This window comes from Festucalex cinctus, chromosome 1 (genome assembly GCF_051991245.1).
Source record: "Festucalex cinctus isolate MCC-2025b chromosome 1, RoL_Fcin_1.0, whole genome shotgun sequence".
Taxonomy (NCBI): Eukaryota; Metazoa; Chordata; class Actinopteri; order Syngnathiformes; family Syngnathidae; genus Festucalex; species Festucalex cinctus.
Window position 1 is genome coordinate 36970539 of NC_135411.1, and position 26996 is coordinate 36997534.

Below are 26996 nucleotides of genomic sequence, written 5' to 3' on the forward strand. Positions count from 1 at the left end.
TGATAGGGAAAACTGAAACCCACACTCGTTCTTGCCTGAGGGACTGGCAAGCAACCTTATATAAAACTAGACTCAACTGACATGTCAGCTTGTGTTGAGAACTTTTTTTTTTTTTTTTTTTTTAAAGTTTTTATATTAGCAGTGTTTCTTAAAATGAAATGTTTTGCTAATAATCGGTCCCAATCTGTGTCCCATTTTCATAATGAGCCAGCCTTAAATTTCTCTTGCAGGTGGTAGCCAACATTCTGCTGTTGATGTGTCACTTGTTGACTCCATCATCTGCATGAGATTTTGAGTCATCAGACCGACTTTAGCCACAGTTGCACATTGTATCAGCACTTGATGTGAGTAGAGATTTTCATTCATTTCAGTTGTGGGGAAAAGAAAAAAAAAGAAGCTCACGTAACATTGTTGAGAAGCGCTGGCAAGTTTCAACCAGAATGACTTTCATGCATCATCATATATGTCCCAAGAGATGAGATGATTTCATGGCCTCATGGGGGTCTGTGAAATGTCACAGCTTGCTTATGTACACTCACTGATTAGACGCTTATGCCAGTCCACCTGCACGGCCTGTAATGTCACTAGAAGAACTACAAGACGTATCCAAATATTCTGCCTGTGCAAAGAGTTTTGACATTGTTCAAGCGATATTTATGGAAACTAAAATAAACATATTGCTAAATTTGTCAATTACATTCTCAGTTTTATTCAGTCTAATTATGATGTGATGTCATGTAAATATTAACCCTGATGCCATCTTTCAATCATTTTGCCAATGACAAATAGCCATCAGGAGTGGTGCATTCACTTTGTATGTAACTATTAGTCACCCCACAGTCAACTTTGAGTAGCAAATCAAATACATGAGCAATAATGATCAATAATGACCTTTGAGTGACTGCAGGGTCAATACATGACTGAGCTATAGTCATTACTAAGCACAATATTTTTCACATCCTTTAAACTGGCTGGTGATTTGAGCTTTGGTATTGGTAGGTACACTATTGACTGCAGAGATTGATTTTGAAGAGGACTGCCTTGAATTAGTTTAAGTGCTGTTCATCAGATATACTGTACTGTGCAAAAAAAAGTCTTAACCTTTATCGCACCATTTATTTTAATGTTGTGAACCAGAAAATAGAAGGACAAAAACACTTAGCACAATGAAGCAAAAACTACAAACTACTTTTTACCATTTGATTCATGACGCTGTGGAATTGCCTAACCCCAAAAACAATATTAGCACCTTCCATTTGTTTATCATTCCGTATGAACCAAAAGTAACCTGCCAACTAACAGATTGACAAATAAATCCAAGACCCACCCACTGCCAAGGATGTGTTTTTTTCAAAATGTAGACTTGCTGAGTCAAGATATCTTAGCCTATGCTGTTCAGTTTTGAACATTACATTTTAAAACAGATAGGCTCCAGCACCCCCTGCAACCCTTGTAAGGAGGTTTAGAAAATGGATGGATGGATGGATGGATTTTAAAACAGTACAATTGGAGGAGAATATAATAAAGAAATATTACTTTTTTTAAAAATGGAAATCTGAAATTCAGATTCAAGGGGAAAAAATGAAATATGTTCCAACTAGATTAAGATGAAATAGTTTTATTAATTGATACCAGTAGTTATTCTGTAATATTAAAAACAAGTGAAATAATGAAAAGCGGACTGTAACGATGAAAAACAATCCATGCAATGTTTAATTAATAAATGGCTAACACATGAAATTGTGGATTTAAATAAATTTCATGGAAGCAACATGAAACTGCGAAATTTTAACAGCATTAGATGCATCTTTATTTTCAGCTAAAAGCAGGACTAAATTGTGGCGCAGGTGCTGTAATGCCATTTTTTTTTATCAAGGCACAGTCAGATTCAGATAACACTGGAGCCTCAGGTTGCCAACTCCTGATTTAAAGCCTATAGGTACAAACGTTACTTCTAGTACAAAACACATTGACAACAATATGAAATGATCACATCTTTGAATAAACACTAATAATAAAAGCAAAACAACATACTTGGTGTTGGCAGGCACAATCAGCAGAAAGATCAACTCAACTAGTATTTTATTTTCTGGGTTCCATCAAGTTCCAAGACAACAACAAAGCTGATTATCTCATCCTGTCTCAACCCGAAAACTGTTTGTCCCCAAATTTCCCTTAACTATTTTATTAGAATACAAATTTCCATCTTGTCCCTTAACCCAAAGTCTTTTGTTATTAGTCTGAGTATAAGTGCTGTATAACTGTGTAATTCATATTCATCCTTTGGTCTCTGTAATAAGTATTTGTTTTACTCGAATCTAAACTGCATTTTTTCCCCCTCTTTACTTTTCATTATTTATATTGTATACTTTTTTTCAAATGTTTTCACAGGCACTAGTGGATGTCTTCAAGATGGGTGAGTGATTGCTGGGATGCATCTCTCATATCTGGATTTTGGTCTTTCTTACTGCTTACGTCTCTCCTTCTCAGAGAGGGCACTAGGTGGCGCTTAGAAAAATGAGGTTGTCTCTGTGGAGGATTCTCTTTGACCATCCAGGACAAGATGTGAGGTGGACCAGCGGTGATTCATATGCTTAAACAAACTCCCTTCCTATTTAAACTAACATTGAATAACATCTCACATGTTTTTCCTTCTCCCTTTTTCCAAAATTGGTTTTTCGGAATTTTCCATTGCACAAAAATGGGGGTTTAGACCATGGAATGTTCTCAAGGTCGTTGATGTCTCTAACTGTAGTCTTGTGAAAGCTTTTGAGAATCTTGTCATTAAAAAACAACAACCAAACAATTGGACCACGTGAAATCTGCTACTTGAATGAGCCTGTCTTGACCTATACTTACCTAAAGCAAATGTGAATAAACAGATTAACACCAAACAAAAATGTATGTATGTTATGTAGCCCATTTTCCGGACTATAAGTCACACTTTTTCATAGTTTGGCTGCTCCTATGACTTAAGCTCAGATCTGACTTGTATATATTAAAAAACAAACAAACAAAAAAACACCTCATATTGGCACTCAAAATTCGAGTTCCCTAATTGTGTTCACTTTCTGTGCATTACCGCCATCTTCTTTCCAACGGTGGTAATGCACCAAAAGCATTTGGCAACTGCAATAAGTTGGCATAAGAAGAAAAACAAAGAAGAAAATGAAGACAAAGAAGAAAATGAATTATTAGTAGTCGTGCCTTACCATCAGTGGCCACCTTCTTTATAGCATGCGAAAAAAGGTAGTTCTAATGCACCAAAAGTAACAACCGGCAAAAGAAAGTAGAATGGAGGCAAAAGAAGAAAAGTAGTTAGGACTATGTGAGGAACAACTAATATCACATGTGACTGGTGCAATTTATATTCTGTAACAATTTATAATTCGAAAAATATGTTGTGTGTGAATGCGTGTGTGTGTACGTATCTATAAACACAAACAAAAATGCATCGCTGTCAGGCAGAAACCTCCAATGTCCAAATTTAGTCAATTTCATATTTTTTCAAAAATCTTAACTAATGGTCAGACCCCATGTAGGTGTGTTATCGTTACAAATGACTTCCCAATCTCAGCTGTTGAATATATCTTGCTCTCTTTGACAATGCAATGTGTCCTAACAAAAATGCCATCTTGCTATGTTTCCTGAAATTTGCTGGTTTTGGAGATTTGGAGGATTCCACCTTGTGCCAGTGATATATAAAATAATAATTTATAGCAACTACTGCAAAGCTCTAAAAGGTATCCAAAGTGCTCTCTGAAAAAAAAGAGTAACATTGTTTTCTGTAACAAGGCGTCCGCAGTTACATTGCCAGGTCAAATACAAAACGAACCGGACCTGTATCAGTGGATCTGACACCAGAGGAAGGAAGGAGGTTCACACAGAGAGGGAAACAAAGCTGTTGTACTGCTGGATGTTTCTCTTTAAGATGTCGGAGCAGGGGCCGAGGACTCTCTCAAACCGTGGCCGATCCAATTTGACACATTTGAGAGGTCCACATGCAACAACAGTGGCGGCACGAGGTCGGTTCATCAGTAGGGCAATCTCACCTGAAAAGAAGATGGACACAGGTTAACAGGTGCGTAAAATCTGGTCCACTTGTACTCTGCTATTTAATTTATTGTTCAAAATTGTTTCCAACTTATGGTCAGCAAGTGTTTCTGACGCTGGAACACCAGCTGACTTGACGCAATGGTAAAAGAGCAACCCCTAGTGTTCTTATTGGAGAACAACGTTTGGAGGTGTGGTATTATTGAACCACAAACAATTGGCATTGCCTGAGAGGTTTTAACTCAGCAATAAATTAATAATTGTGATTGTAGTATAAAAGCAATGCCACAGCATTTCTCACAAAGTTGGCTGAAATTACCAAAATGTAAAAAAAAAAGATAGCCTGTTCAAGTATGTTTACTACTGTGCAGTGTGGACGGACTTCATAAATTGTTGCTGATGTGCCAGACAGAATGTCTATGTCTGGGTTTATCTGCTTAGGCTGCTGCTCCCACGATCCGTGTGTTGCATTGTGGAGTTTATATTGCTTTTTCTACATCAATGCCCAAATGAGCACAAAGGGCCCTGACTTTTTAACTGGGAATGTGCCAATCAGCTTGTATCTTCCCTTCTGTTTCGCGTGCACGGAGCGAACACGCCGCAGTTTCTTGGGGGTGGGGAGGGGTGAAGTTGACGTCATGCTCATCCCCACGGACATGTAGCAGATATGTAGTGTTGTGTTAGCTAGTGTACGACACAAATGAGATGGAAACTGAGAAAAAAACAAAACAAGAAGAGGCCCAGCACAGCCCAAACTGTAGCTTGGACTCCAACAAAACTGAAAAAAATAAAGTTTATTCAACACATGAACTCGCACTCACACAATGCATGAGGTTGACGCAGGGGCTGCACTTCCATTTTAAGCCAGAGGTGGCAGTTGCGAGTAAGAAAGTGACAAACTCCACAATGCACCTTTAAAGTATGTATAAATGTATTTGGACACAATGAACTAGGGATGTTTCAAAATAGTTTAAATTTAGTGTGTGTATTTGAGATTGGATAGTTCCAAAAGTATACATAATGGTTACATTGTAGATGACTAACGTCAGCATCTGAGATGGGTCAGTGTCTTCTACTACTTGATCACAACTTACCAAAGTAATCTGACGGTCCAAGTCTGCCAACTTCCACAAACTCCTGATCCTCGGACCGCCTCTGCAGCACTGCTGCTGTTCCCTAACATCACATAAATGAATTTAGTTTCAAACAAATGTAATGTGAAGATGCATCATATATACCAGTAGTAGGTGCACTGTCTAATATCAACATCTTGATGTAATGTAAATGCAGTCTAAAAGTGTATCATTACATTATGGCATATGAAGAGCAGTGCTGGAACTAACGCCCTATAGTCGTTACATTACATAATATAACGGCCCTATAGTTATTGTACTACTAAAAATCTCCTTTGAGCGTTTATGTACATCTCAACATGCAAAGAACGTACTCTCAGCGTTCTACTACGCTTAACAATACATGTTTTGATCCCCAAAAGTTGTTTCGGCGAGCACCACTCATCCACGGACTGAAATATAGTATGGAAGTCCTGCACTCGTCACGTCACCATGCGCATGCTTACTCCAGTACTACTACTGCTTTGGTAGAAAAGCGCGCTGCGTCTTTCAAGTTGCCCGCTGTAAACTTGATGCAAGCCGACCCGAACGCATGTACAACCATAGCTCTTGAGTAAAGAAAATGAAATTAAAACGCTACCATGCTCTCCTGGCTCAAAGCATCAAAAAATACCACGGTCAGACTGGTGGATTCACAGACTGATACAGCACAGACGTAAGAAATAACCTGGGCTGCTCATGCTGTTGAGGAATGAAGCCGGCGGCGGCCATCTTGCATTGCCACACTTACAGTAAGTGGAACACTGACTTTTCCGCTGCATGCTTTTCATGTTATTTTCTTCCGCTACAGCAAAAATACTACAGGGTGTGGCGTACGGTTGTACCAATAAGTATCAAATAAGTGTGGGAGAAGCTCTAAATGCAAATGTCATGAGTCAGAATGTGAATACAAATTTTCTCTCATGAGGTATTTTTCCGAGTGCTACACAAAGATTGGTCTGCATCATCAGAACCAGTTATCAGAACTAGAGATAGACCGATAAGGTTTTTTTGGGCCCAATACCGATACCAATTATTAGTAGTGAAGGATGCCGATAACCGATATTTGGAGCCGATATTCATTTTCACTAAAAAGGGACATCAAAATTTTGAAAAAATACAAACTCCAGCTCTTATCTTTTTTTTTATTTTAGTTTTTTTATTTTAAAGCACGTTTATTGAGCAACGTTTAGGGTTAGTAAAATATTTGTAAGTTTTTTTTTTTCTTCCCAAAATCTTAGTCAATACACAAGTTCTGGGATCTCCCAGGCGCAGTAGCATGTTTTCAAAAGTTAAATAAAAACAAACAATTATTTTCTACAAAAAATAAGTCTTCAAAAATTTCAAAATATCCAAAGTATTAAATTTTTACTTATCTTAGTTTTAATTTCAATCAAAAACAGAAGGTGCAGAGAGTTCCCAGGGTCGACAAAAATGAAAATAAAAACTTTTTTTTTTTAAATTTACATTTAAATTAGTTCCCTGAAGTTAACACTTAAAAAAAATAAAAATAAAGAAAAAAGGATCTATTATCGGCCATATGATTCTTCAAAATGGCCGATGCCGATATTTCTCAAAATGCTGAATATCGGCACCGATAATCGGTCTATCCCTAATCAGAACCATCAACAATGAAATGATAAATGAAAGCGAAGTACACAAGAAAAAAAACAATCGCTGTGAAATGTAAACCTAACTTCAAAAGTCACGATTCACGATACTGAGATAATACTCTGAATGGTTGATGCAAACAATGAAGTTTGCCCTTTGCTAGGCTCTCATTATCCCCATACAAAAAATAACATAAGTTACTGAGCATGAGTGGGTGTTTTATATATATATATATATATATATATATATATGTATATATATATATATATATATATATATATATATATATATATATATATATATATATATACACATATATATATACATATATATATATATATATATATACATATATATATATATATATATATATATATATATATATATATATATATATATGTATGTATTTATGTATGTATGTAAAGTACTTAAAGTAGTTACGTTCATAATTGAATAACTAGTAATTAGTTACTATTTCAGAGAAGTAACTATAACTATAACTCTTTACTTTTCAAAAGTAACTTGAACAACACTGAAAAAAAAGAGTATCTGACATGAATGCTGATATCTGAAATAACCACCATTCTTCCCTCTCACTTTGCTGTGTGACTATATTGAATCGGAATTGTGCACTTGGACATGTTGAGCGAATCCAGTCTCAGTAGATGGAGTGTACCTCTAAAATGATGAAAAACTCATCACCAGGCTCTCCTTGCACAACAATTTTCTGGTTATCCTCAAACTGCACTGTCTCCAAGGCATCAGCCACAGTCAGGCGTTCCCATTTGTCCAAAGACTCTATTGACATGGTAAGGAAATATCAAGCACTCACGAATAAAATCTAAATGAAAAGCCAAATTTGCAACATTCAAAATAAACATTTAAACTCACCTAAAATAGAAACTTTGCTCAGGAACTCCTCATACATCTTACGTTTTCTTAAAGTGCTTCCCTATAAATACAATTCAATATATTATTGATATAGATATTATTTATGATATAGATATTTATTTATATATATATATATATATATATATATATATATATATATATATATATATATATATATATATATATATATATATATATATATATATATATATATATATATATATATTTATGTATATATATAATGTAATAAACAATGCAGTTATTAATTATGTTATCATGTGTAAAAAGCACTGCTTACCATGAGTATTCTCCTATAACTGTCTCTGTCAATGCCCCACAGCTTGACATCGGAGCGAGCGCGAACAGAAGCTGCACGAGGGGTCCCATAGATCAGAGCAAGCTCCCCAAAACTGCCACCCTCACCAATGCTGGTCACCCACTCATTGTTCACATATACCTACAAGGAAATGCAGAGACTTGCAGTCACTATAATTAACAAATAATTAAAGGACAGGTGTAATTGCAGTTGAACTTGTCTGATGCTACAGGCACTTTTAGAATCTTAAATACGGCTATCGAGCCCTAAATATTTAAATTTAAATATGTTAAGAGTGGATTTTTCTGAAGGAATTCTATCTCAGACTTGACACCTCCCTCAAAAGTATTGGAACAGTGATGGTGTTTTTCATTATTCATAACTACTGTTGTTCCGATAACATTTTTTGGCCCCCGATACCGATTCCGATACCCAGCTTTGCAGTATCGGCCGATGCCGATACCATACCGATACCTAAGGTTTTTTTTGTTTTGTTTTTTCTCAACATGAAGAAGCTGTCCTGCCACTGGTTCAGGGCATTCAAGGGCCAATAGGATATTTTAGATCTGCATGCAGTGAACATGTCACATATCACGAGCAAGACACAAGATGCTGCATCAAAAGTCCTATATTAGCGTTGGAATTAATGGTATCGGCATGTTACTTGTTAGTAGTCACCGATACCGATACCAGTGTTTTAATGCAGTATCGGGGCCTCTGCCGATACTAGTATTGGTATCGGAACAACACTATTCATAACATATAATTAAAGGACATCTGAACAATCTGTTATTCATAAGTGTGTTTTACGCTCTTTCCATTATTCAATACTCAAAAATTAACCGTCAGTTTCAAAAAGGTTGCTGACCCCTACTCTATAGGTTTTAAGTCTGGAGCATTCAAAAACCACCCACTTCTAACTGTAATGTGAACTTCTGAGTATTTTTCTGCTGTAAACATACATCATTAAAGATTAATTAGCCTGTTCCAGAAGAAGCTATGCAGACCCAAGCCACGACTTTACCTCTACTGAATTTGACTGGCAAGTTTTTAGGTTGGAGATCATACACAGCATTTTTCATTCTAAACGCTTGAGTGGTTTCATCACTTTGGGCAAAGGTTAAATTTGTGTCATAAATCGACACATAAATGTTCTCCCACTTTTAATTACATTTCCTTGCGATGAAATTAATCACAATTAAAACTGTTAACCATTGCCCTAGCCCCCTACAAATTATGCAATCAAGGTCCCGCAACCCTTGTGAGGAATAAGCGGTTAAGAAAATGGATGGACGGATGGATATTCATCAAGGTATTGGCTGGATTATTCCAGTAATGTTGAAAGGCCTGTTTTGAGTGGGAGGTCCTGTCAGCTGCAAATGAGACATTCCTCACCTTTGTGAGCCAACATGCAAACAGATTTAACAATTTCATGTTTCTTTGCATAACATGGCTACATGGAATGGCGTGATGCGGTTTTGAGCCCCAAAAGACAGTAAAAAGCATTGACTGTATTTTCACTCATTGACGTAAGAATTTCCCAAATTACATGTCAATTAAGGTGGCCGCATCGCCAAACAGAGGCTACAAAACTACATTTTTCTAACTAACAATGTTCTTTGGTGACAATATGAGGCAAACTTTTTTATTATGATCTTAACTCTTTGACTGCCAGGCGTTATAAAAACAAAACAAAAAAATCCACAGTGCCAGCCGCTTTTGAGCATTGTGACTCATCTTTCAAGGCAAAAAGAATATTGTTTGCCTTTACTACATATACAATGTGGCTACTCAATGAAAGATCGCATTCCATTCATTGGAATTTTACTAATCATCATGAAACGTCTTTGGCAGTCAAAGAGTAGATACATTTACACTTTTATAACAAGGTGCTCATATTGTACCCAGAATTTAATAATGTAAAGAATTTGGTTTTAAACACAGTCTAGTAAAATGTTTAATTGGCTGTTTTTCCGCTTCTCATCGGACTTCAGATTACGATACAATACACTGGTGTGGGCATTTCAACAATTGTGGCCTGCTGACTGTATGTCCCCTAATCACCCCATGCAAATGTAATATATGAGTAAAATGCAAAAGTAATCTTACATCCATCTCTCCCTGGTCGATAACATAGAAGTTGTCTCCCTCATCACCTGAAACAGGAAATGATAACAGCGTTTGTGACGTTTTGTATGACAAGATCGACTAGATGCTATACTTGTATTGTATGAACAATGCCCAGCCAATATGTCCAGTTGGGCCCCATGTGGGTTTTCACATGGACACGTGGGCATGGGTTCATCTGGTTTTGCTCCTGGGTTCCGCAAGGGGCACACCTGTGTTAGCCCACATGGGCTGACATGGGTTTTTGACTGGGTGTTAGGTGGGTTCCGAATGAGTAATTTCATGTGGGGCCCATATGCGTAACACCTGTGTTTGCTTATATGGGCTTGAACTGGGATCTGAATGGGCCTTAACTGGGTTGCAGGTGGGCAAAATAAATGCAACCCATGTAGGCCACACTTGTTCTTACTAGGGGTGTTAAAAAAAATCGATTCGGTAATATATCGCGATACTACAGCACGCAATTCTCGAATCGATTCAATAGGCGGCCGAATCAATTTTTTAACATCCATTTTTGAAAAAAAAAAATAATAATCAACAAAACATCTTTCACACCTTAAGCATGGAAGAATGTTATATTAATGGAACATTAAGCCTTAATATTTTATTTCAATGCTGTTCTAACATGAAAAATGTTACAACCTGTTTGTTAAATACAGTGGCTCACATTTATAACACTGAAGTTTGAGATCAATAAATAATACATTTCATACAAATCTTACAGTGTACATGTACAAGTTTACTGAATGCTATTTTCTAAATTGAGTAAAAAAAAAAAAATCGTAACAATGGACTTGTAAATTCATATCGGGATTAATCGGTACCGAATCGAATCGTGACCTATGAATCGTGATACGGATCGAATCGTCAGGTACTAGGCAATTCACACCCCTAGTTCTTACCCATTTAGGATTCCATCTGGTTTTGCTCCTGCCCTGCCAACACACCCATGTGGGTTGGATACAGGCTGGTGAATGGGCTGTACCTGGGCTGCACAGCCAGGACCCAGTTAAATGTTGACAAATGATTGCCATCACAGGGATTTGAACCAGGGAACCAAAGTCAGACATTCTAACCACTGAGCTATACAGCCAGATGATAAAGTAGCCGTTACAAATAAATAAATAAATACTGGTTTTGTTCAATATTGTGGCCTTTTTTTTAAATCGCCAACCTCCACACAATATCGTGATAATTAGCGTACCGTGACCTTCATATTCGTGATATTATTGTATCGTGATGTTTGGATATCATTACATCCCTGTTAATTATAGAGAAAATATTATCTTCTTGCTGTTGAAAATAGCTCAGTGAGTATCTCTTTAATCAATGCTACTGCTTTGGGATAGCAGCTTTACATTAACCGCAAATATGTATTTAAGGTGCTGCTAGAAGTAATGTAAACAAAATTGCACTTTACATTACAATATACACAACAACACTGTACATTCCTTAAAAACTAGCTTTTTACATCTGGGTAGTTGTGTTTTTGTCATGATGCAGGGCTCTCAGTGCTTTTCTCCTTTTTTCTTTTTTTAGTCTCTGAGTGATTGAGGGGGCATTCCCCCTAGCACCACACCTGCGGCGCATCAGCAATTAGGCCTTTATAAGGACTCTGACACCGACAGAACATCGGGTTATTCCTCCCTGCTTACGGCTATTGTTGTCTCGTGTTTTCGCCATAGGTTTGCGCTACTCTTGCTGCCGCGTAAGTTTTGCTACATCGTTTTGATTTTTGGACTTGTTTTCTCGTGTTTTCATAGTCCCTGAGTTACAGTGGAGTTTTGTTACCTGGCCTTTTGCAAGCGCCTTGTGTCCCCCCCCCCCCCCCCCCCCCATTTTTTCCTTCCTGGCTTGGTCCAGCATTTTTTATTTACCTACTTTGGACTGTAATGAATCCTTGTTCCCGCTCAGTTGCCCGTGATTTGGGGATCTCCCTCTCCAGTTGCACTAGACCTTGACAATTATTTTTTTTTTTCATTAATCCATTTAATACTTTTTCTTATTTTCATTAGGTTAAACAAATTCTAATTGTCAATATGGATTACCATCATCATCCATATCACCCAGCCCTATCATCACATAAACTGCAGACCAAAAAACAGCTGACCTTGAATGATGACTGTTTCTCCAGCAATGTAGTTGACAGAAAACATGGCATCAAATATGTCACTGGAAGACCAAAAATATTGTTTGATGAGAAGGAAATGTTCATCAAGGATTGTCGAATGCTATGGTGTGATACCTTTTCTCATTGCTGTCTAAGTGGGCAAACAGGATGTTCTTCTCCATGGCTTTGCCCAGAGCTGCCATAGTCTTGTAGTCTTTTGGAATAACCTGATGGGGGGGGGGGAGTGAGAGAAAGTGAGGGAGAGAGAGAGAGGTGATGTCTAGTGTGAAAATCCACAGTAAATGTTCATACATACATACATGCAAACATACAATAGAATGTATTCATTTGTTAAATTTACTTAATGTATATTTTATTTAGCCAGGTAATATACAACATAATTGATTGAACAGATTTTGATTTGCAACCTGGCAGCAGAGTAAAATAATTGTACACAAAAATGACAAAATATACGGGCCTAAATTATAACACACACACTCACTTTACATTATTATAATTCCAAACCTCAGCTTGAAGAATTTTCTTGAACTGAACCTCATCTGTTACTGGGAAAAGAGCCAGCAAACCGATAAGCTGTTGTGAATATTTGATGTCAAACACCCTTCACACAAAAGGTGGTCTTGCAAAGGAGCATATTCAATCTCACATATATATCGACTCTGTATACGGTACATTGGCCAACAGTTTATTTGCTGTGATTGTAACTTATTGGCACTGCTACTAGTTACAAAAAATTCCTTTGGGATCAATAAAGTTTCTACGTACCTAAATCAACTCTTGAGTTTTAATTGAAGAAGTCACATCATCTTTATTTACATTGTGTGCTTTCAACAGCCACAGCTGTCTCACAAAAGCTGCAACAGCCCAATATTCACTTCTATGTGCAAATTTGCAGCAGTGCTTTATGACTCCTGACCTTTCTGACATAGGAGGCAGCGTCTTCCTCTGTGTACACCTCAGCACTGATGGCTCCTCTCCTGCTCCTGCCCCTCACCACAGGATTCATAGGTGGTGAAACTTCATCTTCACGAGAGTCCATGGACTTCTGCTGTGACACCATCTGCTGGACCTCCTCCTGTTGGTGCAAGAAGCATCAACTGCGCCAGTCATTTACATGACATTGACTTCTTATAAATAAACAAATTGTTGAGTACATAAATGGATATGCAGTAGCATCATGAGTCATGACTCAGCAGGGAAAGAGCACAGTTCTCCTAAAAAGGAGCATAACTAACTCCAACTATTTCTTATTCTTGATCATAAAACCTAAATAAAACACAGTTTTGTTTGGTTTAAAATGTTCATTCACCCACCCAATCCATTTTATACTACTGTTGAGGGTCACAAGTAAGCTGAAGTTCATAGTAGCTCAGCTTTTCAGTAAATGAACTGTGTACTTTAAAAGATAGATGCTGTTATTGTATGACTTCTGCTGCAGATTGTTACGTTGACAGCAGAGCAAAGCTGTCACAAGCATGTCCACCACGTGCTTGTTATTAAACCAACGGTGTGTGACAATGCCTAATCAAATCACTAAGCGACTACGCTCTACAGCAACTCTGACAATTGTATTTCCACCTTTGCTCCAACATTGTATGCTGTCACGCTGCTCTCGTTCACTAATATATGCACACAATGGGAACAATGTGGCAGTTGCTATATATAGTCAATGCAGCATTTTTGGAATGGATGGATGACACAGCCCTGCTAAATAACATAGCATAGCCTATCCAACTACTGTATATCAGTTTTTGTGTAAGAAACCACCTTCTCCAGTCTTTCAAAGAGGTCCCTGAGGAAAGCCATGGGTCGTTCGGGCCGGGCTGTGCACAGCTGGACGATGCAATCTTTGAGCACCTGCTGAATGTTGTGCTTTTGAACATATACTTCGCACTCCCGCAGCTTGCGCTCATCCTCATTGCTTGTCCCACATGAAGCCATCCTTCCTTGTGATCTACTATAGGAGGAGACAGAAATTATGAATTTAAGTTAGTAGAAAGGACGCGCTTCAAAGAACCAGGGTACCATGCTTAAAAGGTTCCTATTGTCAATAATGACAGGACTACAGTGCACTTGCGTTCTGTGATGAGAACAGATTGTTAACCTTCTGCAGTTTTCGGACGCTGGTCGACTTATATTATGTTTGGAGTATGAAAATTGTTTTCCTATGGGAAAACAGCCCAACTAGAAATAAGAACAGAAGTGCAACAATTAATTAATTGCTAAATCAGAAACATTTGATTATCAAATTAATCAATAAATATTTTGATAATTGATTACCGGTAATCGTTTACAGACTGTGTCTAATTAAAAATGAGTCCAAATCCTGAGAATTTGAAGCCTCTTAGCAGTGAATATTTATCCATTTCTGTAGTCCTCCAAGGATTGTCTTGGTACATTTTCAAAATAAAACATTTGCAAACATCTTTGCTTCTGCTTTGGAAAACAATGATCACCATTTTTGCCAATTTTCTGACAGATGTCACGTCCCGGACCAAACTAAGAAATCAATCATAATTTATGTTTGTGCAGTTTCTGCACTGTCAATTTGAAATGGTGCGCTGTTTTGGAATACATTTTCAATTGACAACATACTCAACAGATTATTCATCCATCCATCCATCCATTTTCTTGACCGCTTATTCCTCACAAGGGTCGCGGGGGGTGCTGGCGCCTATCTCAGCTGGCTCTGGGCAGTAGGCGGGGGACACCCTGGACTGGTTGCCAGCCAATCGCAGGGCACACAGAGACGAACAACCATCCACACTCACACGCACACCTAGGGACAATTCGGAGCACCCAATTAACCTGCCATGCATGTCTTTGGAATGTGGGAGGAGACCGGAGTAAGATTATTCAATTATTTTAAAAAAATCATTAGTTGCAGCACTGTATTTATTTATTAAATATAACAATTAGATTGGCTGGCAACCAGTCCTGGGTGTACAACGCCTACTGCCCAGAGCCAGCTGAGATAGGCGCCAGCACCCACCGCGACCCTTGTGAGGAATAAGCGGTCAAGAAAATGGATGGATGGATGGATGGATGGATGGATGGATGGATGGACGGATGGATGGATGGACAGACGGACGGATGGATATAACAATTTTAAAATTAAAATTATAGTCATATAAATATGTAAAATGGTCAGAAAACAGTGTGCAGTTCTACACCTGTCCCAAATTTCCTAGCTTCCTTTTGCCGTTATATGGTCATTATGACAGTTTTCCTCTTCCACTTAACAGTTACCAGTGCTCACAATAGATGGAAAAGAGTAATTACTATTAAATATGGGTAATTCCAGAATTGGAGGGCATTTTACATCTTATCCATCCAATTTTAAATAATTCACACACAAAATACTAATACATGCAATTTCTCTGTAAATATACTTATCACGAGACCAAATCTTAAAAAAAAAAAAAAAACTAATAGAAAAGAGTGCTTGAAAATATTTTTTTTTTAAACACCAACTAACTCTGGAGCACTTGAATCTGAAAATTGAATCTCAAATAACACAGTTAAAATTAAATATAATAATAATAATAATAATAATAATAATAATAATAATAATAATAATAATAATAACAATTACTACTATTATTATTATTATTATTATTAGTTTCACTACAGTATCTTCTAGCTGTGGGAGCAATTGTTTTAATTAGCATATTTCAAAATTCAAATAATTATTATTCATGGAACATGTGTCCCACAACATGCACGCAACCATGTTACCATAACCTTTTTAGCATGATACAAGTAGAAGAAGAAAGCAGTGAATCAGATGATGCGCTGGACTTGATATCATCAGTTTTCCAAAAGAACGGGTAGAGCAAATGTATGTTCTGTGTTGTATTTTTCATATTTCTATAACATAGTTAGCCTTGCTTGAATGTATCACTCCACCTCATGCAACTCTGTTATGTATATGATCAGAATAAGACTTTTTTTATTTTTTTTATTTACTTATTTACATAAGTAAGTTTGTACTCTTGGTCAGCAGTAACAGCTAGTTAAACAGCTAGATTCTACTTTTTTATTCTACCATGTTACCTGCAACCCAGTTTGCATTAAAAGGGTTGTGATAAAAAAATTTTTACCAGTCACTATAAGATGAGCAAGCCTTTTATATTTTAATACTTTTTTTTTTTTTTTAGGAATATGTAGCAGAAAATCGGGAAACTGAATGTTTATTCTTCAAGAATGTTTAAGCTCAAATGTCCCAATTCTTGAATGACACATAATTCCAATGTTATTGTATACTATCAACAGTGTTCGGTTGTATTTGCTACTCTGAATTATATATATCCTGTGTTTTCTACACAAAGTTCTTAAGTTGTAACGATGAACCCATAAAGTGGTGTAATAACCTGCTAACTAACTATGTAGATGAAGTATGCAATAGCTTAATACTTCATGTACTATCGCTAACTTTCACTAGCTAACTCTGCAGAAGTACAATAAAGCTTATTAGCAGGTCAAACTGCTCTCCGTTTGTTGGTAATGAAAAGCCAGTCCATGAAGTAATAACGAAAAAAACGTGTTCTAAGTCTGAAAATAATTCGTAGTCGACATAGCCTACATTATTGTGGATTTTAATTTCCGAACAACGCTAACTTTTAAACATTATATGCTAACGCCACAAACGACGGGGTATGGTCACTACAAGAATCTTCAATCTGCACTTTTTTATTCCAAAACATTTACTTACATGTTACAGCTAAAAATGCGAACTTGACAAAAGTCCTTTCCAAGACTCGTTTCGAGCGTTCGCTGTTTTTCTTTTCGGGCCGTGGAGAACTACTTCCGCTTGCACGTTTCACGCTGACTTCCTGTTTTCAAAAGTACAGTACTGTGAGGTGCTCGGTTACATAACATTCATACATAACATTCAGAAGTTCGAGCCTGAGTGGACCATCCGGTGAAAACGGAATGGTAGTTAATTAAAAGTTCTCTAGCTTGCACACCATATTACGTCGCAATTTTGTATATTATATATTTTGTATACATTCCTACTAGTGGGGTACTGAGAGAGAGAGAGAGAGAGAGAGAGAGAGAGAGAGAGAGAGAGAGAGAGAGAGAGAGAGAGAGAGAGAGAGAGAGAGAGAGAGAGAGAGAGGGGGGGGGATTTTGTTAAATTTTGGCAGCTTAACGATGCATTCGGATGAATGGATGACGGAAAGTTTCTTTAGCCAAGTATGGCATATTTATTGCGGGGCACAACAAAACACGTCTGCACTCAACAGATAAAAGATAAAAGAACAAAGGTAGATAAAAGGACAAAGGAAGATAAAAGACAAATTTAGATAAAAGAAAAGTGTTTGAGCGCCTCACAGAGGCACAAGCGCAACATTACACATCACTGAGGACATATAAAGCTCTCAGCACCCTCACTTGTACTCAGGTTGTTGTAATTTAAAGAAAAACACAAATACATAATGAATGTGGACCTCTGTCTTACACATTTTAAACTCCAAAAATAATGCCTTCAAACTTTCTAAGTTTCGCCTTGGTTACCTGCTTTGTCATTATATCAGCAGTCTTGTTATCAGTAGGACAATACTCCCAAGTTACTCTCCCATCATTCACAGTTGACCTGATAAAATGCAATTTTATGTCCACGTGTTTACATCTCTGTCTGCAGACTGGATTCTTGGCAAGGGCGATTGTCCTTTGATTGTCATGCATGTCAACATTGTAGTACCTGTACTTTTCTTGTGACATTTTTACACATCCATCAGTTTGTTTACAATCAATACCCAGAAAATGTTTAAGCTGTCCTAAATCTTTCATCTTGAACTTTTCTGCAAGCATCTCTTTCACTTTTCTCATTTTCTGTCTGTAACCCTTTTGCCACAAATCGTGCTTTGTACGTGTCTCTGCCATTTTCATTTTTCATCTCTTAATCACTATAGTGAATGTCAATATGAGATGCTACCTCAACACTAAACGCTGACACTCAGACACACCCACCTTTCTTTCACTCCCTTCAGTAATAACACAATCACTTCCTTGTAGTCCAACTGCTCAGTTCCATTCGTGTCGACTGCCCAGAGTCCACGAATAAACACAGCTACAAACTACTGCACTGCTTATCTGAACTACACAAAAGGTAAGTTGTTGCATTGTTTTCTCACATTCACTCAGCTAATTTATTTTCTGTTATTTGATCCGTAACGCTGAAAAATAAACTCATTATCGCAGTGCAGTCTGCTTGGAGCTTGTGACTGTTATTGTTGCTGCCTCCACCTGCTTAAGGAAACTGAAAATGAATACTCCTTCCTTATAGTCACACTTTGACTAACAAGCCAAGTACAAATAATCCAAGTTTTCTTGTTATTGTCAGGATGAGGTTGTATAGGTAGCAAAGGCAAAGTAAACTCCTGTTTGCACAGTATGCGCCACTCCTCAAAAGGTGTGTATTGTTCTCTCAAATGATTATTCACAAGAAGAGAAGGAAGGCAAGTCTTCTCAGGAAGGACAAAATGTCAGTGTGTACACAGAGGAAGTGATATTAAGCTGTGGTGCCTTGTAAGAGTGATAAAAGATATTGATAATAACATTAAGTGCATGTTGTTTTTTCCGTTTTCTCTCCATTTCCCAACAAAGTATCTCCCTGTGCTCCTCCTCCCTGATCACATTCTCAGGAGAGCATCTGGGCTGGCAGCCACATTCCAAAAGCTTCTCCCATCTTTGTTCAGACATGTCACGCTACAGTTTTGGTCTGGAGCCACTTTCTTGCCACACCTGGAATAAAGACAGGACACGTAGGTGAAACACTGTCAACCACTTGTACACGTGAACGTACTTTCTATTGGAGTAACATCTAAATTAAAGCTTTGTGGACATGCACAATTGTGACAGTGTATTTATTTTTTCTTAAGCTTCAAAACTGGGTGGGCCAACAGACTGTATACTCTGCAGCATGCAGATGCATTTTCTCTGTCCCGTGATTGCATTAATGCTGCCTGTGGAACCACAAGGAATCTGATTACAAAAACAGCAAATGGACTAAAGAGGTTCACTGATGGGAACACAGCTGTATACTGGTGCACACTGCTGATAGCTTTGTTGTGTCTTAAATGTTTTATACACTGTTCAACGTGCTGTGCGAAAGACACACTAGTAAACTGACTACACCACTTCAAATACATTTTAGTGTCTATATTTGATGTGAAAATGAAGGTGAATGAATTATGCAGTTCATAAAATTTTATTAGTTGTAGTCGGACTCAAGATGAGAAAACCATTATTCTGTTTTAGTTGTATAACATACATATAATATAAAATAGGTTGATAGATTAACATATGTAAGATTGTGTTATCCCATCAGGTTGCAAGGAATGGCCATGACTGGATTATAGAGTATAATTCAACCTGTTTTGGTACATGTAACGATGAATTCCTATCGTTGATTCATTTGAAAATCAATACAATACTAAACTGTTGTGAATGTTTGTTTCCATGCAGAGATTGCAGTAAGCCCCAACAACAATGTGGTGAACATTTATGAAAAGAAAGGCAGAGACTGGATCAAGATCCATGAGCTGACTGAGCACAGTGGCCGTATCACAGGTACAACCCACTAGAGTGCCTGAGGGAAGGGTGGCTTCAAATTCAAATGTTTAACTTCGTCTTGTTCCTGTATTTTTCATTAATTACCTCTCCCAAGTCGCATTGTGTGTCACAGATGCAAAAAATACTGGCGTACACAGTAAATTCTGTCAATTAAATTTGAGTCTATGTACAGTTGGACCAAATAGACTTAGTTTTAAAGTCATATTTACACTTGAAAGGGAGTAAAATAAAGAATTAAAAATAAATAAATAAAATTCACTCAAGGGTTGAGGATCAAACTCACGACCTTCAGCTTGGGAGCGAGCCGATCTACTCCCAGAGCCACGCAACTCCTGCTGTGTGTTACTATATCGCTTGTGTCAGCTGGAATCTTCCTAAACCGTAAGAGGGGCATAGCTCAGGTGGTAGTGTGGCAGCCTCCCAAGCTGGACTTCATGAGTTCGTTCCCCAACCCTTGAGTGACTTTTAATTTTTTTTTCTTTATTCTTTATTTTACTCTCTTCGAAGCGTACATATTAGCCTACTCTAAAACCGAGTCTATTTGGTCATACTCTAGATATAGTAAATTTATTCTAGAAAATTTACTGTGTACATTACCACAACCTACAGATGTGTCCAGCGTTGATATTTGTACACTTAAATGACTTACAGCAATAATGTGTAGTAATTGTACCATAAATAAATCGACTCCATCAAACCATATGTAAGAATTATTGGTTTTGGAGGTGGGATTTCAGAAGTGTAAAAGAAATAATATGTGGCGCTTCACTTCACTTTATTGAATTGCCCCTTGTAGGGCGATTTTGTTTGCAGCAATTCACAAGCACATAACAGAACAACAATACCAATACAATAAAACATGATCAGCCAATTGCATCGAAATGCATCAAGTGCCAAGTGTGATGCATGAACATTTCAGATTATGCCTCTTGCAATATATTACTGTAGCAAATTGTGTCCAGTGCTTTTTCAGTAATTTATTGACTGTTTCTTCAGCCAGATGAAATACTAGAAGACTGTCTTCATACAAGTATAACATGTTTAGAATCAATACACAAGCATCTGTATATACTCATGCATAAGAAATAGAGACATTAAAATACTTTGGACCAATCTGATAAGGCATTTTTCATGGGGTGTTTTGTAACATATTTTGGGGGGAATTTTCAATACGGACACAACTTAACTGTTCATCAGTCAGCTTGTCAAAAACAGTAGATAAAGCATTGACGTCTACGATTTGAGCTCCTAAGAAAGAGCTTCATATCAGGAATTGAATCTCATCATGTTTTGTTCACAGGCATTGACTGGGCCCCTGAGTCCAACCGCATCGTCACCTGTGCCTCTGACCGCAATGCCTACGTGTGGACTCTCAAAGATGGCTCGTGGAAACCAACGCTGGTCCTCGTGCGAATCAACCGCGCGGCCACCTGTGTAAAATGGTCGCCTCTGGAAAACAAGTTTGCCTTGGGCAGTGGCGCTCGACTCATTTCTGTCTGCTATTTTGAGAAGGAAAATGATTGGTAAAAGCAAAATGGAAAAAAAAGCACATTTAACAGATTACAGTTTAATTTAATTTTCACAACTTTTTACATTCTTTCCGCAGGTGGCTGAGTAAGCACATCAAAAAGCCCATTCGCTCCACCGTTTTGAGCCTGGATTGGCATCCCAATAACATTCTTCTGGCAGCTGGGTGTGCGGACCTCCACTGCAGGTATTTATTGTCCAGTGTTGACCTGTGCAGGAGGGACGGGATCTTTTTGGATTGGTTACGTAAACGCCAAGGTTTTAAATATGACTATATGCCCAGCTGAAATAGTCAACCAGTGCTCAAATGATAAAGGAGTGACTTTTTTTTTTTCTATTTTTTTTTTTTTTTTTTTACAAAACATCAACCAGATAAGGTGCGATTATTCAGAGCATAGATTATGAGTTTCTAATATTGTGAGTGTAGATAGTATTATTGTGTCTTAAAATGTAAATATCATACCGTACAGACAGACAGCTTTCTAATCAACAGTTAAAAAAATTAACAATGGATAAAGACTATTTATTTAGACGAATCATTTTGAGCACGGGACTTTTTGTATGTACTGGAAAATATAATTTTATTAAATATATCAAAATAACATTCAACATTTCCAGTTCACCAAATAAAAATGTAATCTACCCCCAAAATTTCTGCTTGGATTTTTTTTTTTTTTTTTTTTTTTAAGAATTTTCTCAGCCTACATAAAGGACATCGAGGACAAGCCTGGACCCACAGCTTGGGGGGCCAAAATGCCTTTTGGGGAGTTGATGTTTGAGAACAAGGACTGTGGAGGCTGGGTGCACAGTGTCTCCTTCTCACCCAATGGAGACCAGCTGGCCTGGGTGGCCCACAACAGCAGCATCTCTGTGGCTGATGCTACCCGGGGAAAGGAGTAAGTACTACTGAGATATGAGACACAGCATCAATACATATGTAACCCAGACTAAAATCAATATTATAGTCTATACTGATTAAACCAATATATAGTAATTGAAATAGAAGTTATTGTTTTCTGGGTTACACATACAAGGAAAATAGGTCCATGACATTTTCTTGTAGCCCCACAAGAAATGGAAACTGAGTGGTTTATGATATTCCATTGATGGACAGCTGATGGCAGTAATGTGCTTAAAATAATGAACACACTTATGAAATAAAGCCACAAATTACATTAAATGCTTTTTCATTATTAATAATAATATTCATGATACTTTTGAAATAATTTTCTCAAATTACCTTTATTTTTTGTCATTATTAATAATTATAATGAGATTAATCTATGTAGACACTAAATTTGTTTCTTTTTCATTTTTATAAATCTTATCTTTGCACGTGTTTATATAAATGATGACTTCTGCAAGAATACTAGGAAATCACAATCTCCCATACCTTATTCGATATTTTTAGAACAGGACCATATGGCTATTCGGGGCCTACCCGGTGCCTGTGGGCACCATGTTTGTGACACCCTGAACAACAGATAAATAATAAGTAATAAAAATATCTGCTTTCATTCACTGATTGATTGATTGGTTGATTTATTCATCCATTCATTCTCTTCCTCTGATCTGAGGTCAAGTCGTGGGGGCTTTTTTACAGTGCACCATAAGGTGATGGCTCAAAGGAGTGGCAGTTGTGCATAATATACATAATTCAAGATTTTTACAAGAATGGATGTTTTCACCAACTTTATTACATCAGTGTTAAGGGGAAAGAGAAATGAGAAATATGAAAACTTACATACAGTATTTGTCTGTTGACATACTTTGTTTGTCCAGGGCAACACAGCTGACCATTGACAGTCTTCCACTGCTGAGCATCCTATATGTCAGCCCCACTGAGATTGTTGCCGCGGTAATTATTGACCTTCCATGTGTACATTTGTGTGTGCGTGCGTGCATCATACATAGCGCTTTGACCGAAAGTTGGTTGATAAGTGAAATACACCCACTGTGCAGTTCCTTTCAGCTTGTTTGAGGTTTTTATTGTTGCTTCTTTTAACTAAGTTCACAGTCTGAAAATCTCAAAAAAAACTTCACTGCTAATTCTGAAGAGGTAATTTGTGTTTGGAGATTATCCACTCTGTGCGTCATATGTACAGATCCATCCATCCATCCATCCATCCATCCATCCATCCATCCATCCATCCATCCAGCCATCCATCCAGCCATCCATCCATCCATCCATCCATCCATCCATCCATCCATCCATCCATCCATCCATCCATCCATTTTCTTCCCTTTAACCGAGGTTGGGTCGTGAAGGCTGTGTCTTTCTTGAGCCACTTTGTCCAGCTTTCTGGAGGGAAAACCCGAGGCGTTCCCAGCCAAGACATAGTCTCTTCTGCGTGACGTGGTTCGTCCCTAGAGCCTTTTCCTGGTGGGATGTGCCAGGAAAACCTCAGCAGGGAGGCATCCAGGTGGCCTCCCAATCAGATGCCCAAGCCACCTCATCTGGCTCCTCACAATGCGGAGGGGCAGCAGCTCTACTCTGAGCTATTCCCTGATGACCGAAGTTCTCACGATGTCTCTAAGGAAGACCCTGCCTAGGAAACTTATTTTGGCCCCTTGTATAGCAGGGATCTTGTTCTTTTGGTCATGAGCCACAGCTCGTGCCCATAGGCGAGGGTACTAGAGACGGACATATAGACCACTAAATCGATAGATTTGCCCTCTGGCTCAACTGCCTCTTCACTACATACAGAGTCCACTTCACTGCAGATAATACACCTATCCGCCTGTCACACGCTTCATCCTCACTGGAAATGAATACTGCCGATGCAGACCAAAATTTGACACTTATTACACAGGGAACAGCCCGTATCATGGAGTTCAGTACATCGTATTCTGAAAGTGCCCCCCACAGAACTCCAAGAGGGACGTGGTCAAGTGCCTTCTCCAAGTTCATAAAACACATGTACTTTGTAGACTGGGTGGGTGACCTCACATACACCCTCAAAGACCCTGCCTGCCAGGTGTAGAGCTCGTCCACTGTTCCATGCCCAGAACGAAAACCCCAATGGTCCTCCTGAATCCATGATTTGACTTAGTAACGGAGGCTCAGTTGGAGCACACCCTCCAGTTCACAATCCAGAGGCACCGTCCTGGATGTCCACGCAATGTAGTAGAGGCGTTTCCACCAGGACAGCCCCACAACTTCCAGAGCCTTCAGGAACTTCAGGTGGGTCTGTTCCACCCCCGGGGCTTTGCCACCAAAGAGGTTCTTAACCACCTTGTGGACTAAACCCCAGAGATAGGTGAGCCCACCTCAGAGATCCCAAGACTCTACTTCCTTAAAGGATGGTGTGTCAGTGGAATTGAGGAGGTCATTGGCAAATTCTCCTCACTGACTCACAATGTCTCGAGTCAAGGTCAGCAGCACACCATCTCTACTGTACAGAGTGTTAGCAGGTCAGTCCTTCCCCCTCCTGAGAAGCCAGATGGTGGAATTTTCCTCTAAGAAGTCAATTCCATGCATTACCAAAGTCCTCCCGAGTTTTGCCTCAGCAAAAGCTGACGCTACGTTCCACTTGGCCACCTCACAAAAAGGCCCGATAGAATTCCTTCTTCAGCTTGATGCCATGCCTGACCGCTGGCGTCCCCCAACAGGTTAGGGGATTTCCGCCACATTCGGCACTGACTACCTTGTTGCCAGAGCTCCAGTCAACCACCTCAACAAAGGAAGGTGTGGTGATGGTAGACCACTGACAATTGAAAACGATAATCACGTCAAATAAAACAAGTGGCATTAATAGTTAATGTGTACACTGCTGTTTGGTGCATAATCACAAATGACAGTCAGCTGCAATAGTATAGTAATGCAGTGGTCTTATTTAAGTGGGTAAAGGCAGAGCAAATTGAGCTGAACTTGAAATAACAACAGAATTTCCTGCAAAATATCTAAATAGGCACTGAACAATAAACACTAAATACCTGTAATACATGTTCTTACAAAGTATGTTATTAACACAAGTGCTGTTATTTTAACACCATATTTCTTTGACACTGTATTTTTTAACACCCATTTATGTCTGTCAGGGTCATGACTGTTGTCCCTACCAGTTCACCTATAAGGCACCAGGCTCTCTGGGATTTGTAAAGAAGCTCGACATTCCCAAGCAATCTTCCAAAAGTGGCATTTCAGCCATGCAGCACTTCCGTAACCTGGATAAGAGGGCGACTGAAGAAGACAGCAATGAGTTGGGCACCCTTCATCAGAACAGCATCACGTAAGAGGAATTGCTGTTTCCACTTCGCTAACATTGACTTAAAAACTTTTTTTTTTAATCTGGATTTGCACATATTGTATCAATATGCTCATTCACATACAGTACATGATTATTATTTTAATTATACTACATGTAATTACCACATATAGTATTATAATTCTACTATAATAACCTGTTGTGGTCTTCTGTATGTACTCCCCATTCAAATGCATTTTGCGCACATCTGTTGTGTCCTGTAGGCAGTTGTGTGCTGTTAAGGGAACTGCTAAAGTGGAGAAGTACAGCAGTGTGGGACTGGATGGAGCCATGGTTATGTGGGATTTTAAGGTAGAGTATATGTGGCAAAATGTTATTGAAAACAAACAATAAAGAAAAGTAAAATATTTGTATAAAATGCATTCAAACAGGACCCAACCTGTCAGGACAGGTTTCTGTTGGTTACATAAAGCAATACTCTTTACACACCAAATTGGAAAAAGGACAAAATGTGACCTAATTGACAATAGAAAATGATAACCAAGTCAAATGAAACAAGAGACGTTAATAGGTGTACACGCTAGAGTTGAGTAATGTGTAGTTATATGACTTCACCAAGACCAGTGAAACATTACCAATGTTGTCTGTCCAAGCATGTGTTTGAGCATTAAGTGAGCAATTAACGGGGTTCAGAAAGTGTCCAGAATTTGAACAGAATCAAAAAGCACATATCGACCACTCCTATCCAACTTTATTTGTAGTTTTACATTTATTGATTGGTGAATTATTGATTTTTCAGGACTATACATTTTGTTGTTTTATTTGAGTGTCTGCTGTTACGACAGAAGCGACATCAATATATTACTGTGATCACCCAATTAGCGAATGAGATGGATTCTAATTTGTTTTTTTTGTTTTTTTGTTTTGTTTTGTTTTACAGCACTGAGGCACAGCAGGCTGCTGGTCATGGATCTGGTTCTACCAATAAAAATGTCTGAGAATCCTCTGCTTCTGCTTCTTCAGCACAATGAAAGTGACATAATTAATTTTGGTTATCAGGAAAATACTGTTACTGTCATTTTTTTTTCAATAAAATGCCTTTGAAATAAATGGATGTCATATAACCTGATTGTTTCCTAGAGCCATATTCTCCTGCGTGTGCTTTTCTGGTTGTGCTTTACACATAACCACAAGCCAGGTATGGTTCTCAGTATAATTTACTGTTAGTTCTAGATAAAACGCTTGAAATATAAAAGGGTTCAACTTCTCAGTAACTTACTGTGTTAGTTCTAGATGAAACCCTTGCAACATAAAAGGGTTTATTTGTGGAACTTGTGAAGGTTCTGGATGAAACCCTTTATATATAAAAGGGTTCTCATTGGAACTTTCTGTGAATGTTCTAGATGAAGCCCTTGAAATACACAAGGGTTCTCAGTGGA

At 38.1% G+C, this 26996-nt stretch overlaps 2 protein-coding genes across 4 annotated transcripts; one reads left to right on the forward strand and one right to left on the reverse strand.

Moving 5' to 3' along the window:
* Positions 1–1783: 1783 nt before the first annotated feature.
* Positions 1784–17280, reverse strand: prkar1aa (protein kinase, cAMP-dependent, regulatory, type I, alpha (tissue specific extinguisher 1) a). 2 transcript variants are annotated; one of them, XM_077533772.1, is made up of 11 exons: positions 16996–17280; positions 14009–14198; positions 13158–13316; positions 12356–12447; positions 12221–12282; positions 10093–10139; positions 7966–8124; positions 7668–7728; positions 7453–7574; positions 5148–5229; positions 1784–4052 (listed from the first exon to the last, which is right to left on the reverse strand). In XM_077533772.1, exons 2-11 carry the CDS (start codon positions 14180–14182, stop codon positions 3880–3882), a joined length of 1131 nt encoding a protein of 376 aa, XP_077389898.1. In that variant the 5' UTR covers positions 14183–14198; positions 16996–17280; the 3' UTR covers positions 1784–3879. The 2 variants fall into 2 exon arrangements, with proteins under 2 accessions (XP_077389898.1, XP_077389889.1); XM_077533763.1 differs by having other exon boundaries at positions 16956–17279.
* Positions 17281–18198: 918 nt separating this feature from the next.
* LOC144026783 (actin-related protein 2/3 complex subunit 1A-A) lies at positions 18199–26681 on the forward strand. Of its 2 annotated transcripts, none has more exons than XM_077533784.1 (10): positions 18199–18356; positions 18854–19011; positions 19715–19819; positions 21123–21345; positions 21429–21536; positions 22039–22245; positions 23132–23207; positions 25391–25581; positions 25821–25908; positions 26498–26681. In XM_077533784.1, the coding sequence occupies exons 2-10, from the start codon at positions 18948–18950 to the stop codon at positions 26501–26503; spliced, it is 1068 nt and encodes a 355-aa protein (XP_077389910.1). In that variant the 5' UTR covers positions 18199–18356; positions 18854–18947; the 3' UTR covers positions 26504–26681. The 2 variants fall into 2 exon arrangements, with proteins under 2 accessions (XP_077389910.1, XP_077389918.1); XM_077533792.1 differs by having other exon boundaries at positions 18200–18356; positions 18892–19011.
* The last annotated feature ends 315 nt before the right edge of the window (positions 26682–26996 follow it).

Bases quoted from the DNA above. Each gene is read 5' to 3' on its own strand.
- prkar1aa (XM_077533772.1), bottom strand. From the start codon at position 14,182: ATGGCTTCATGTGGGACAAGCAATGAGGATGAGCGCAAGCTGCGGGAG. The intron at 8,125-10,092 runs GTAAGATTACTT...ATTTCCTTGTAG, and splicing joins TCGACCAGGGAGAGATGGAT to GTATATGTGAACAATGAGTG. The intron at 4,053-5,147 runs GTAAGTTGTGAT...TCTTCTTTTCAG, and splicing joins TGGACCGTCAGATTACTTTG to GTGAGATTGCCCTACTGATG.
- LOC144026783 (XM_077533784.1), top strand. From the start codon at position 18,948: ATGTCACGCTACAGTTTTGGTCTGGAGCCACTTTCTTGCCACACCTGG. The intron at 19,820-21,122 runs GTACAACCCACT...TTTTGTTCACAG, and splicing joins GCACAGTGGCCGTATCACAG to GCATTGACTGGGCCCCTGAG. The intron at 25,582-25,820 runs GTAAGAGGAATT...TGTGTCCTGTAG, and splicing joins CTTCATCAGAACAGCATCAC to GCAGTTGTGTGCTGTTAAGG.